The sequence below is a fragment of the Ostrinia nubilalis genome, chromosome 21 (genome assembly GCF_963855985.1).
Source record: "Ostrinia nubilalis chromosome 21, ilOstNubi1.1, whole genome shotgun sequence".
NCBI classification, from domain to species: domain Eukaryota; kingdom Metazoa; phylum Arthropoda; class Insecta; order Lepidoptera; family Crambidae; genus Ostrinia; species Ostrinia nubilalis.
The window spans coordinates 10,737,823-10,753,669 of record NC_087108.1 but is presented as its reverse complement, the minus strand read 5'-3'; the positions used below and the strand labels follow the sequence as shown (position 1 = coordinate 10,753,669).

The window sequence follows — 15,847 nt, the reverse complement described above, 5'->3', positions numbered from 1 at the left end:
ACCAGTATTTACAATATTGGTAATATATTATTATTTACTTTAATAATAATAACAGGATCACTGTAATTATTATTAACTACTATCGCGCATTAACTTTTTAATTATGGCGAAATTCGTACCGCGTATGTTTATCAAAAATAATGCCTATATTAGGCTTTCAACTAGCTCTTATAGTAATTACATAGTTGACAGTTACTAATCCCTTCTACTATTGTTATTGTTTTTGTAAAAACTTAAAAATCGCAAGCAACTCATGATTTTTTCATTCAAAATTAGAAAATAGAAAATTATAATTTACTTCTATTTATCGATAATAGGAAACCGTATTAGAACACGAGCCCTGCACTATGTTACGACCGGCACATGCGGCCGTACTGTGTATTTTCACGCGTCAGTGGATATCGGAAGAAATAAAATACATTGCGCAGTAGTTACGCATGACATAAAGTGGTTGCTAACTAAATCGTCAATGTACAACGTGTTTGAATTTTTATCACCACTAATTTCGATATCGCAGTAAATGTCACGGCACTGAATTCGTTCGTAAAAATGTTTAGTTTTTTTTATTTATAAGCAAAATACCAATGGATTTGCAATACTTACATGTGGTAAATGACTTCATTGTTCCTGTAGTTCTTCGTTTCACTTATGTTATTGCACGTTACGACGCATTATCCAACAATATCGGAGAACATTTCCTCAGTACGACTGAATCGCGACTAACCTGGCGTCGCGGGCGATGTTCGTTTCTGGGCATATCGCGGAGACACGCGCCACGCCCCCGTTTCACATCTATTCCCTTCTATGATCTGAGGTCGTTCATATGCTTCGTGCGTGATCGGTGTGTTTTCCTATCGTTTAACTACTTTCGAAAGCTTTGTGTTTTGTGTTGTTTTGCTACAATGGCAATGTTTTCTAATTCCGAATATTATGAGATGATGTTGTGTGTGGGTCGAGCTGATGGAAATTTAACTCAAGCCCGTGAACTTTATCGGGAACAGTTTATCGAAGGTAGACCGGCGGCTGACCAGCGACGGCTTCCGTCGTATCAGTGTTTCCATGATATGGTGACACGTCTCCATTCTACGGGCTCTTTTCATCGATCGGGTTCTAGTGGCCTGCCCGTTCTCCTGATATTACCCCGTTGGACTTTTTTTTGTGGGGTTTTGTGAAAAACCAAGTTTATTTTACGGACTGCCATACCGTGGAGGAAATGGAACAGCGTGTGAGGTCTGTGTTTGCGTCAATAACGCCTACCATGGTGCGAAATGCAACACAGGCCATATCAAGACGGGCAAGAATTTGCGTGCAGCGAGGAGGACGTCATTTTGAGCCACTTTTGTAGGTATGTACCTAACCATAATTTTGAATGCTTGTTGTTTTGTTAACGACGTGCGTGTATTTTTTTCTCCGTAGGTATTAAATAATAATAATACCTAGTAAATACTAGGCGCACAGAATGTTTTAATGAGGCGTGGCCGGGGGCGTGAACATAGAAAGTTGCTCCTGGTCACTCCTGGTAGGACAATGAACCCAAATTAGTGATGGGAATTTTTATAATCGATATTTTTATTTTACATAAATTTACCCGAAATTTGAATATGTCGCTATGACTGTAAGAAATTAACAAGGGACTCTTTATAGACGTCTATTAAATACCCTTCAGTTATTAGGGGTTTTTTTGAAACACCCTGTATATGTATAAAATTCTTATTTTAGAATGTTCAGCAGCTTGGGCGTAAAAACAAAACAAAGAGACAAAGGTGCTATAGAAGACTTCACAGAAAGTAATCAATATCCAAATGATATTGATGAAGAATCGAAAGCTTTCTTCATGAAGAGCACTTCGTAATTGTTTACGCAACTATATTCTTTATACCTAGTATTAATTTCTCCATGTACTCGTACCAAACAATGAACAAATATGGCCGTTATACCTAACTAATAGAATTCTTAATCGTATGACAACAGTGTTACGTACGTCGACATATCGTTTCGCTTATCGCTTTTGTACGAAGAAACCTTGATAACCATGTTGTTTGTGAAAATATATTTTATGATGTGCGAACAATGATCAAAGGACCGGCAGTTTCTCTTCACGAAGAAAATAGGGGTTTTCTAGAAAATAACGTGCTTAGTGATAAGATTAAAGTTGAATGTGAAAAGGAAAGCAGGTAAGATGATATTCCTGCACATAAACAAATAGCAATAAATTGCACTACCTTTCGAAATAAAATTAAGATAACGCTCTACATGTAAATAAATCGAATGTTACATGATGATGTGGCATATACAGATCGAGTATTTATTCTCAGTAACAAAAAAATTTAAGGCTTGAATCATTAATGTTAAAAAATGTTTTTGTGCTTCAAAAGGCACGTCGGTTTTCATTGAACAATGTCAGGGATCATGGAGTCTAATACCAGGGATGTAACCTTAGTTTTGACAATCCACATGATGGTAAAAACAATGGAATCCATTTTTCATTTAATTGAAGTCAAGCAAATTGATAACAAAACCGATCAAAATAAAAAGAAAGAAGAAAATCATAAACCAATTACGAATTTTTCCAGTAACAGACATGACGCTCAATTAGACGCGACAATCTTCCTTATCTAATATTAAATTAGAGATAACGAAGCAGAAATAGGCGAGAGTTTATCTGCAAATATAAACACAATAGATTACGTATTTTTTCTTTCGACCTCGTTTGATTGCTTTCATCGAATCAAAAATTTTGCGCTAACCGTAACTCTTATTATATCAAGAATATTCTAGGATGAACCAAAGTCGAGAGCACTTCAAGATGGTTTTTGCAAAAACTACAAAAGATGCCACAATGTTTAGGTTGATGAGTTTCAATAAATCGCTTGATAGTGATATCTTCACCGAACAATCAAAGGCAAGAGTGAACATTCACTAACTAGGCAGGTAGCCTACCTAGACGACTAGACTTAACATCAAGTGAAATTGCGGTCAAATACTTCGTGCGTTCATTTTAACCAAACGACGTCCACTGCTGGACAAAGGACAATTACTTGTTCTTAATTCAATTAAAGAAGTTTAGTGAAGTTGAATGAAACGACACGATCTTTGACTACATACTCAGTTAAAATTCTTTTTCATTTGTTAAAACAAATATCTGTAACGGTAACGCCTAATTTTACTTTATCCAATAACGAGCATTATCAAAAGGCTATGTGTGAAAAGTTGGGAAACCCGGTTACGCAATACAGTCGGCCATCTTTATTGAATTACACACTCTGATATAATGTCGCACGATGGCGTGCGCACTTGTGTTGTCTAGTTACCTATTTCGTGAAAATTTACATAAAGCAATAATAAATATCTTTAGTGCTTACGTTTAATGATATTGGCCCCAACATAGTTCCTTGTGGTACCCGTTGAATTTTCGACTGCCCTACCATTATTTTATCAAATATAGCAAAAGTCTCTTCAGCATTTTAAAACCACCATAATTTATGAAGTTTCTATCTGTCATTAACAAAGTCAAACGCTTTAGCAGAATCCTTAATTGAGCTATCATCAGCTCAGCTACTTCCCTTAGCTTCCCGGCTATTTTCCACTAACAAAACGGAGCCCTAGAGATTATAATGCAAATCAACTTAATTGATTTATGTATAGCGTGTAAACAGCGGCCTTTGAGCAATATTACCATAAATTATATCCACATCCATAAAATTTACTCCAGCATAAACACGTGTAAACAGTTTTGTGTTTTTTATTAATTCATAATGTTGATAAACGCTATTAGGGTCAACTCTTATGCTAATAAGTTAAAGTTCATTGCCTATCTTTCTTATTTGCCAATTTTGGTATGTAATCATGATTAATATTTTGTACCGTTGTTTTATTTCAACCTGAAAAATTAATTCGTACTAAAAAGCATTGAAACCCAAGTTTTAAACGTTCATTTTTCACAAACAAACTTTTATTTTTGACATTACAATATTATGTGGCAGTTTTTCTTCAATATTTTGATACTCCCAATCCCAATTACCGATTAAATACAATTCACAATTAGGCAAATCGACCCAACGATCACTGCGTACGCGAGCCGGCGCATGCGCAGGCTAACCTTGTGGACAAGCCTGCCTTGAGGCGACTTCCACAGATGTTTCATTACCTGTTTAAATCCATACATCGTTTTCCTATTTCCGAAGCTTTGTTGACGACGTATGATTAATTTCCTCAATTCAAATCTAATTTCGATGTGAACGACAAATTACATTTCTTTTGTAAGGTTTCTACATGGATTGGAAATTTTAATAAGTTCTAGTTACTTGTAAACTATTAATGTAAAACGAGCATACATGTTAATTACAGATTGATATGTAACCAGTCATAAAAGTTAGGGTAATTATTACTGCTAAATTGCTTGTTTCGAAAAATCTGGCTTGCGTTTCTCTTCTTTCTGTTTTGCCTTTACTCATACGTAAATAAAGAATACTATGTCGATTATTAAAAGGTGTTTGCGGTGTTCTTAGATATTGTTGTGCAAAAACAAGACGAGGCCACAACCGCCGTGACAAGGTCGTTTCTTGCATTGACAAGTTGATTTCGACGGGCTAATGCACGACATTCGTGAACGTTCAATATTCAAACTTGCTCAACCCCCACCTAAGTTATTATTCGATCCAAGTAATCCAAAACTTACCTAAATATTCTCTAATCCATTTTTTCTTCGGTGGAGGGAACGCGACTTTCTCGACAACCTCTTTAACTTCTTCCTTTACAGGATTCGGTGTGAATGTGGAAGTGGAGGGTTTCTCGACTGGGGTCACCCGGGGAGCAGCGACGAGAGAAGTCAACACTTGCTGCTGCGGGTACCCGTAGCCGTTGATCGCGTGTCCATGGGCATGGAACTGTGTGTACGCCTTCAGCGTGATCGGTATTGGCTCGACAATACTGCCGAACTCTGTCTCCCTGGTATTGATAGCGATGGTGTGCAGCGTGTCCGCGTAGAAATCGCCTGGAGTGCCCATCGCGCCGAACAATTCCGTCTCTGTTCGCCGCCTCCGGTAACTGGCAGTGCCCAGATTCACTTGCGTGGTTTCCATAAGTATACCCATTCTATGACGGGGCAGCACATTTGCTAACTACAAGTCCCCATTGTTATTTCACTACGTCCTGTCCATTCTATTAACAAACTAAATTGTTCACACTTAATTTACTTATCTCCGGTAATAATCACAGTTTAATCATCGTAACTGGCGAAGGATCTAGAAAACATGGAATTCTGCTCTCAGACGGTGCATTTGCGAGATCAGACCGGTACTGAAAACGAGTTGTCGTTTGCGCACCCAAAGTAATATACACGTTTGCTAATGACAGAAAGACAAATTAGGTCAGAGGTGGAATGTTTCACGGAACCTCAAACGACTCGGTTAATGCTTATTGTTTGAGATAGTGTAGGTGTAGGCGTCAAACTGACAACGAAAGTCAAAAAACATTGTAAGGAACATTACGTTGTTTACTATCCAATAGCCTTTCAAGTACTGGGTGATAGCTTCATGTTCGCCAATCAAAAAATTATAAATGATATGATAAGTGAAATCAATAAGATAGTCACAGACGCGAACCTACGCACGCACGATATTTGTAAGAAAGAGATCGAGCGTGTGTGAGGAGGGAAGCTAAGAGAATGGGCGATATGAAGCGAGTTGGAAACGTCGGACTGCGCTGCGACGGCGCGGCGCTCAACAAGTGAGGGGAGGGCGACGAACGCATGGCATGGCTCGCCGGCACGTGCACTCCCCCCGCCCCCCACCACCCGCCACTGACAGTTAACTCAACCTCCTACAACTTCATGCGGCCCTGGTACAGTGGCCGACCGAATTGGCAGACATAGTGGATTTTCAACCAACGAGCAAAAGAAACACGATCGAATCTTGCAATTTGCTCAACAATGTTCATTTGCACGAGAGAAACGACGATACTACTCAAGAAACGAATGAAATATTAGAGTCTGAAACGGAACAAAACAAAGGACATTAACGAGTTATGCATATTCATAGAGAATTCGTTACGTGGCGAATATCTTTTGTCGGAATGAGGCATCTGAATGGAAGTCAAGCGGCGTTTTTCCAACAGTCTCCGACAAATAAAGAAAAATTAGCAGCTGCTGTGTTCGTACTAGTAACACTGGTAATGTTATCGGTTTAGTCAGACTTAAATACAGCGTACACGTGCTATGAAAGCATTGCTGTTATCGTGCAATAACAAGCGGCTGTAAAACAACATTTAGAGTCGTTGTAGTGCCTACAGTGGCAGCAAATCTTTTGTTTGCGAATTAGGTTTTGGGGCATTGCGAATATAAGATAAGCAGAAACTTCTAAGTAGGTCGATACTCGGAACGCGGTCCCATAGTAAGGTCTCGGGCATATCGGTACGTCGGCGTACACGCGCGAGTTATATAAGCGAATCGACGACATGTGTCGGTGTTTATATTATGTAACTAGTTACCTACTGCTCAGCGTAAGCGTAGCTATAACAACACACTATGAGTTCTAACTATTTATATCGGTTGAACACGATGATTGGATTGTAATAGGAAATATGATTTTTCTACCAGATCTCTGATGCGTTTTGATTTGACAAAGGGATTTCACCAAATTACCATGTCTGTTCAGAAATTCAAAAGTGATGATAATGAAAGGAGTTGAATCATTTTCATAATTAAATTGTTTACATTATGGAATTGTAATTATTCATTCGTCTCGTTCTCTCGACTTTTCGTTATCAATCAAAACAAAGAGCTTGCAAAGATAAAGACTAATGGAAATGTCTGGGATATTATCGAAACTCGGTTATATTATTCAAAAGACGACAGTCAGCATTCTAGAGGTCGGGACATAGTTGACGATGTAGCACCATTCGATGCATTACAAGATTGCAGTTTGCTATTGCGCAATAACTTGCGCAATTAAATAAATTATATGCCTCGAGTTATTTTTCTACACATAGAGTACAAAGCGATGTTCAATAAATGAATTACATTAATATTATCACCTCTTTGTAGGTACATAAAGCTATCTGTAACGAATGCAAATATTTTCCTGTATCACTTCTAAGCGATGCAAAACGTTCCATTGTATGGTTAAATAGGAATTTGACCAGTAAACTTAAACAAATCTTAGTTCAGTCAGCAAAAGTTATAAGAAAGAAACATAATTATTAAAAGAACTTAATAGAAAAACAAAAAGACAAGAACAAAGAAAATCGTGAATACGACTCTGAGAAAATCAGTGAATAAAAAAGAATCCAAAGAACTCAAAGAAACATTTTAAACTTATTAAATATGCTGCGAGTATAGTTTTACATAATTAAAAATCAGACGGACCTGACAACAGACGTGCAATTAATCGAATCAATTTAATAAATACTCATTTGCTTGACACAAATCAATACGATGGAGCTCTGACGTTGCTAATAGAATTAACTGTACACACATTTAACAAAAGAACTGGTTTTGTAACTCGCAAAGCCTTATTACAATGTTGAACGCTATTAAAGGGAATGGAGGGACAACATTTTGCATATCCAAAAGCAAGAATCCAATTTCCCGTAATGGTAATACATCAAACGATTCTAACACAATTGAATTGTCCAATCATAGAGACAATAACAACGATCAAAAGATGCAGGACAAAGAGGATCAATTTGTTAGCGAAGTAGAAAATATCTGGAAGTTACAAAACTATCCCCGTGATCATTAAATGGAAAAACTTAAGACTAAAACTTCGACGCAAGAATGTACAACATACTTGAACATACGCTTTGAAGATAAACGAAAACACGTATCGAAGGTATTTCTTGATATCTACATGGTTGCCAGGGAAATTAATTATGTAATCTAATATTTCAAGGGACACATTGTGAAATGATAAGAACCATTATGTTGCTTCTAGACTCTTCACAATATGAAGTGTGACTGACTACTTTTTAATTCAAGAATTACTCGTTTTAGTTTTGAATGAACATTTGGGTGCGCATCGAGATAAGCGTTGAAAATTTTGGGGAAGGTCTGATTTTTCTGAAGGGGAACAATGGCGAGAGGCGCCGCGCTAATCCTAGCTGGGGGAGGGCGCTCAGCAAAGCTGGCGGGTGGACGATGCTGGCGCTGAGGCCGCAGCTAATCGTCGGCTGCAGCGGTCGGCACGTGGGGCGCGGCGCGCAGGTGCCGCCGACCTCGCGCTATCTCGTCTCGCCACTCGAGGCCGATGATAACGCACGCTATTTCCAACCCACGCCGCCAGCTCCGCGGTCGTGACCGTCGCAAACGCAACCGCGAATTACCACGACTCCCAAAACAGACGCCGGAGGACCCCCGGCGGTGACGATTCACGCGAACCGCCGACCGTCTACGCGACACGATAGTTCGAGGCGAGCCAGCCGCCGTCGACGCGATCCGCTCGACGACTGAGTGGCCGCCGAGGGCCGCGGACGGTTCCGTCTCGAGGAGGGAGGCGGGAGGAGCGCGACCTCCGGAACCCCGCGCCGAGCGTCGCGAGTGAAACCGACGGCGGACGAAATCGCGAGGGGCAGCGGCGCGGGGGGCGCGCACGCGGTCGAGCGCAACGCTCGCCGCTGCACTGCTCTCGGCACTTTACATAACGCTGCATGAAGCTCGCCGCACTCGCTCGCACGCGAAACGAGGTCGCAACGGCGGCCGCGGGACACCTACAGAATTTAAAGAGCCCCGATCGGCCGTAGGTGATGAAACGGCTGCATTAGCACGCAGATGACGTGTTCTGAGGAGTTAGTCGGTCGCCGGCGGAGTCACTGAACCTCGACGCGACGAATAAGGTGAATGGAACATTGCAACCGAATCGAGCGGCACAACAGTGCGAACCGACGCAAGAGTCGCGTAGCGGTGCCGCTTCTTATGCAGAATGGCTATAGCTTTCTAATAAGACGTGGCCGGTGCAGTGTTAGTCTTCCTTTCTACGCTGAAAGGCGTAGGAAGAAATGGCGTCATGGCATCGATCTGGTTGAAAGCAGTTCATTTTACATGAATCACTGATTTTCAAGCTATCGACGAAGCTTGGAATTGCTAAATTGAGTTTAAGTGTTCGTCGATAACGGAACAATTAGGCCAACGTAAACTTTTATGGCGTTGAGCACGAAAATGAGCCATCTTGCCTTACGTCATAAGCACTAATCTTGCTAATAGGATTTCTGTTTGTTGTAGTAGTGTTTGCGCGATACGTTCTACTCCGCGCTCCTACGCGCACCGTGGCACGTGTTATCTATATTACACCGCCATATCTAGGTCCGTCATAGCGCACTCGAGTCTAGCTGCTCTCCAAACAACGATCACGAGAATACTCGGCCAACGTGGCGAGCCCTGAACTCTAAAAGTTTGCGGAAGCGGAAAAACGTTCGAAGCCTTTTCAAACCGATAGAAATCTGTTCCTTTGTGCGAGAACACGCACACAGGATATGATTATCTCGGATCTGCCGAGAATTCGGAATCTACGGAGCGTAACTCGAGAAATGTGGGGGAGGGCGCCCATTATGTGGAGTGCAGCTCACAGGAGCACATAAGTGAGTGGGTGCAGGTTCCGGCAAGGTGGCTGAGGCCTGGGGGAGCGGGCGCGCATGCGTGCGCCGGCTGACCTTGGTGCACCGGCCCCCGCCCCGCCCGGGGAAACACCGCCACGCGAAACCTCCCGCGCTCCTGCCTGCACCTCTGTACCACACCTGCCGGTTTAGCAGGTTGTTGCGTTGCGACCTAGCATTGTGCCTAGATTCTATTTCTGGAACGCCGAGTCCTGATTAAATCAAGTTGCGCTGCGAAATGAAATTTTTCGACGCTCCAACGCGATTCAATTCTTTTGAGACCTGCAAGTAAGTACACCTAGCTTGAAGAATACCTAAGTGTTTACATTTCGGCTGGATGTGTGGCGCAGCATGTGTTTGATGAGACAATTAGCATTGCTAATGGCCGTCGGGTATCATCAGTAATCAATAATGAGCAGACGACTGGAGTGGAAACAGGGGGAGCACCGGATGCCGATACGAGCCGTCTGCGCAGCGAGAAAGGTCCTGATTAACGCACCGATACTGCAAAATGCATTTCAATGTTACAAACAGGAAATGTATGAACAATTTCAACTTATAATGGCCACTATCTAATTTGTATGGGTGATGGATTTTGAGCGACCTCAACTCGTGTGGCTGCTGATTGCATATTATGTCAAGTTAGGTATACAGATATTAAAATATTCACGAATATATTCCAACAATACTCACAGAACGTTGAATTTCTTGATCGTATTCAAAAGATGCCATTCAAGGAAATGCACAAAGGAAACAAAGACTGCGTTTACATCAGATGATAATACACTATTAAAAATGCGAATTAAAATTCAAAATGCTCCAGGGTACTCCTACATTAACCCCACGAAGGTCCAAGCTCTGCAATAAAGTCGTGAAATATAGGCTGAGAACTTGTAATTTTGGCATCTTAAACATAAAATGTTATGGCAATCAACTTTTTTGAATACATACATCACAGCTGAAACCGGACATTACCAGAATATCTCCCCATAAAAATTCAATGAGATGTTCGGGAATGGAAAAATTCAGAACCGTGGTCAACCAACTGTTCCCACGTGATCTCAGACTGAAAAATAGTGTAAAAGAAATTGGCAAAAGTGACGCAGGGTACATTTTGACTAGGATTAAAAATTCGCATTCATTTAAAATTGTTAACAGATAACGGTAGCAGCTCGAGGTACCGTTGCCGAACTAATACATAGGCAATATGTAAATCTTTTGATACAATCCCTGGTGGTAGCTACTCCCTGGCCAAATATACAATTCTAATTTTATTTTCTTCCACCAAATGTTTTTATAAGTCGCCTTTTTAAAATATATTTGCTGTTAAACAACGTGAGTTTATACAGATTTTGTCAATATTCAAAAATATTCAAGTTCAGTTCCGGGCGTTATTTCAACTAACCGTATTTTTTTCGTTTCTAATTCATGTAAACGAATAATACATTTATTTTTCACTGCCATAAAAACACGGCTTGCGTCTGACTTTCTTCAGACGAGTTCCAATAATCCGAAAGTAGGCGAAAAGCGTCATAATATCCAAGCTGGAAATTCTGAAGCTCTCCCAAAACGTTTTACAGTTTCGAAAAAAGATTGTCGTTGAAAAACAGCGCGCAAAAAGCGTCGATTCAAAACAGCCAGTGTTTACGACGGTCCTATCGTCTCACAGTTCAATATACTACAGGCGTAACGTCCTCACAGACCCGCATGCGAGGTCACCACGCCTTTCACCGCCCGCGCCGACCTTCCTCGAGCCTTGGTGATACGATTGTACGCCTAACTTGTGGACTGACGCATCGCAATTGAAATGAGCAACGTACTGCACCTATATTGAAGTAACGATGATGACGACAATATCTTAGAACCTAAACCTCGAACTTTAGTTGCGCACGGAGCGGAAAATGGGTCATTATCTCTGCCGCACAATTTATAAACGCAGTAAGTACCACTTACTGCATTTATGATTGTTTTGAATATTCTGAATCCTGACATCGCGATCTATAAGAATCAAAGACCCGTTTTTTTCTATCTATCTTAGAACGGAAGATACATATTATCATAAACGCAGTAAAGAGCAGATTGTAGGTTTCTTCACATACTATGTTAGCAGTAAGAGCACATAATAACTTAATATTACGTGAATACTCGCGCTTACTTAATTTGCTACACAGTAATAGTGCAGTATGTGCCAATTACATCATTCTTATTATGTTTCTACAATTGTTAAGTTCACCTTGCACATAGTATATGTGCAGTAATTCCACTTAAACACACACTGATATTATGTTTCCATAGGAAAAACAGATGACTTGTACTTAATATTAATGCAGTAATTACAATTGTACTGCGTACATACTAAGGATTGTCAGAGTGCTGCCTAGGTGTTAACATGTTATGAACGCAGTGGCTGACTCTTACGTTATTGGAAGAAGTTGAAAACCTGTCCAAATGACAAATCTAGCCGAAGACCCAAGAGCTAGATTGACCCGACACTATACCGAAGATATCCCGGACGTGTCTGTACGAGTTTAGAAAGGCTCTCAAACAGCTGAAAAACAACAAGGCACCGGGCGATGATGGAATCACGGCTGAGCTTCTGAAATCAGGCGGAACGCCGGTACTAAAGGCTCTTTAGAAGCTATTCGATTCCGTCATCCTTGAGGGAAAAACGCCTACGGCATGGCACAGAAGTGTGGTGATACTCTTCTTCAAAAAAGGCAACAAAACCTTGTTGAAGAATTTATTTTATACCCATCTCACTTCTGATTCTGTTTTTGAGAGTCATCATGAATGGTTTTACGCGACATCTAGCCTCCTGAACAAATAGTTTCCGATAAGGCTTTAGTACGATAGACCACATACTTATCTATGGCAGAAAACTGAGGAGAATAATCAGCAACTTTGTCTGGCATTTGTGGTCTATGAGAAAGACTTCTCTCTTCAAGCTACAGTCTCTCCAACGGTGCCAAATTTACTATAGATAATCGTTGAATGGCTTGTACGAATAGGCCACAATGTCAGTCCGTCTCCGGGATCAGGACTCCAGTTGCAGCGAGGGGTCAGACAGGGAGATGTCATATTTCTAAAACTGTTCACTACCACTCTGGAAGATGTTTTCAAGCTTCTGGACTGGAGCGGATTGGGCATAAATATCATCAGCGAGTACATCACCCATCTTTGATTCGCGGTCGATATCGTAGTCATGGCTGAGACCGTGGAGGATCTAAGTTCAATCCTCGCTTGCCTCAATAGAGCCTCTCAACAAATGGGTCTTTAATGGAAAAGATAAAAATCATGTCAAATGCCGTGCCCACTCCTCTGAAGGTTGGAGTCACTATGAGTTGTCTTATGGCCGCTGGGGCAGGAAAGTTCTTGAGTGGCGACCATGAGCTGGAAGACGCAGCTTGGGTAAGCCTCACACTAGGTGGACCGATGATCTGGTGAAGGTCGCGTCAGGTGCCTGTATGCGAGCAACACAGGACTGGTCTTTGTGGAAATCCTTGGGGGAGGCCGTTGTCCAGCAGTGGGCGTCTTCCGGCTGAAACGAACGACCGAGTCTTTATTTTATTAGATTGGTATATTTAAGATCTAAAAGTGGGTGCCATATCTTAATTTTTGATTGAATAACAAGCGATCTCAGCAATTATTTTGTAATACTTGTTTCATTTACCCCTTGGTCATTTGGGAAAGTTCAACATGAAAGCGTTATTGGCTTATGATAAGCGCAGTATAATTGTATTATTACTGCGCGTTTAAAATTTTGATAAATTATTTTGATTCACACTCCCACTCATAAATGCAGTAAGTTGTAAAGATACGGCGCATATATTACGTTGTAAGAACTAAAATTTAAATCAATTATTTAACACATGTACCGTAAGTAACGAAAACTACTAATAAACGCAGTAAGGAACAATCATACTGCATTCATGGGTAGTAAGTATCGAACGAAATCTTAGTTAATCCATAACATAAACAGTTTTTTAATAATTTTAAATACAAAATATTAATTAAAATACAAAAACCTCATATCAAAATAAACTTTGAGTTTAGCTCTATAAGCCCATATATTTTTTTTTACAAATATTTGCGTAACTAATTGTAGGCACCCCAAAATAAAATTTCAACTTTGATCGCGTTTTTCTCGAAACTGCTCACGTGTTACTTACTGCGTTTATAAATTGTGCGGCAGATCTGGTGACCCTGCAAGAATTAATATTGACGCATGTAGGTTACTTTGCTGTACTCTCAATTCTTCATCGTATTGCTACTTTAAAAGACACTGGCTTCCCTTCATAACAAACCAACGTGACAACGAGAAAGTTGTGGTTGTAGGAAATTATTCAAGAACCAATAGTAACATTGGCATTGAATAGAGTTGTTCATTCATAAATGAGCGTAAAAGAAACTGAACTATTAATATAAACACTGCAATCTTATTTAAATCGTCAACGTCTATCAATCAACCATTGCTAAAACCAAAAAATCGCGAAAAATGTACACCCTGATCTTGTTTAGCAAAACCTTCAATTCCATAAAGAAGAAAATTTGATATTTTCGACACCTCTTGCCAGTAATTGGGAAAACCTGTTAGAGATAAGGATAATAATATACAATCACGCAATAGTGTTTGAAGAAAACCCAATAATGTGAATGCTAACGTACACACAGTGTTCGTCATACACATGCTAAAAATAAATTAATTTAATCATTGAAATGGGAGGCCATCACTGTTAGACACGTGGGTAAAGTTAAACTTCTCTAAACTACAGAAATATAGTTGTAGCTCAAAATTAAACTACACTTGGATATGCTAGTTGCCCGCTTGTTAAAAGTTAAAACATTGTTTTAACTAAAATTCGACGTTTGAAGCCCGTTTGTTGGGAATTTTGTATAATTGCATACAATTTAATTGTGTTGCAATTTGGATGTGGAAACTTACCGGAGAAGCTTATGGTTCTAAGAGTTACTCGTATTGTGCATTATGATGAATTGGTTAGTCATATGAAATTGAATGGTTTGGTCATTTATTACGTTAACATCTATGAGTAACAAACCTCATTAGGAATTTAAATTATAGTAACAAAGTAGATGACTATTATGACAAAATTTTATAATTCTAGCAAACACCTCGTTTCTAATTAACATCTTAGTGGATGTAAAGTCTACATGTTTCATTACGTGATGACATTTATGTTTGCGTCAAGTATTTTCATAAAATTATGAATAAATTTTAATGATGACTCACACGTCACACAATCATCGTGTTTCAGTGTCGAATAAGTGAGAAATTTTAACTTCTCATGGCATCTTTTGCTTAATCAAAGCATTCAGAAGCAAAGAAGGGTAACAACTGGCAAGTAAAAGATTCCTTCCCCTATCTATTCCAGTTGAATGCTCGAAGTAATGTTCACAATCTAACTGCCAAGAAAAAATGACTTGGGCCCCATTAAGAAGGTACAGTTTTGAAATTTTCCACTGCTATTTTGTTTTTGTTGATAATTCGACCTTTTGAAACTCAATTAACGGTTGTTGAACATTTGTGGTAAGTTTTTGCTGATAAAATAAAAGATAGAGCCACGAACTCTGCCTGAACTCTCCTGAATTAAATCAAATCTAAATAAAATTTAAAATGACATGTTTACTTTTAATTTAATTAAGTAAGATGTTGAACAATGTATATAAATCCAAGCATCAGGTGATGTTTGTCTACAAATTACAGTTGTCACAAAGTATTAAAATTAATCTAGCAAGTGCAAGAACACATGCATAGTTTGCGATAAGCCGACTCTACGTAATATAACTATTAACAGAATAGAATAGAATAATGATCTAATCCCAATTCATTTAATAATACTCGAAGAGAGACAGCAAATTTCAAGAGTACGAGTCTGAACAAGGGATTCACGGAATACCTGCATTACAATAAAATTGTAGAATTTGTAAAGATAATATAATTTACCCCAACGTAGCTATTACATAGTAAATCAATCATAGCGACAGATGGTGAAGGGCTCACGTAAACCTTATGCCCTTTACTCTAATGCACCTGCCTACTGTCCAGTTTATCATTAGATATTAAACAGAAAGTAGTTTCTAGAACGCATAGACCTAACGTCATTAGATAACTTACATCTATGGCAGTAATCGATACAATAATTTCCGAAAATTTTAGGATTACAGCAAATTAGCACACGAATCAAGACTGTGTGCAGAATGCATCGACCAAATTACTCCAACTTATATTTAGGTAAGTCCATCT

The 15,847-nt window shown here is 39.6% G+C and overlaps 1 protein-coding gene across 3 annotated transcripts in view; it reads right to left on the bottom strand.

Annotated features, from left to right (window-relative positions):
• The window catches only part of LOC135082510 (max-binding protein MNT-like), a 59,897-nt gene that overhangs the window by 41,756 nt on the left and 2,294 nt on the right, over positions 1-15,847 (bottom strand). Inside the window, exons 1-2 of one of the 3 annotated variants that reach the window (XM_063977308.1) lie at positions 8,320-8,450; positions 4,679-5,243 (exon numbers count right to left, since the gene is read on the bottom strand). The exons of 1 other annotated variant lie outside the window; for it this stretch is intronic. In XM_063977308.1, coding sequence (XP_063833378.1) covers positions 4,679-5,093 — 415 coding nt within the window. In that variant the 5' untranslated portion in view covers positions 5,094-5,243; positions 8,320-8,450. Of the gene's footprint in view, positions 1-4,678; positions 5,675-8,319; positions 8,451-15,847 lie in introns of those variants that run through there. One more of the 3 variants, XM_063977309.1, reaches the window with a different exon arrangement.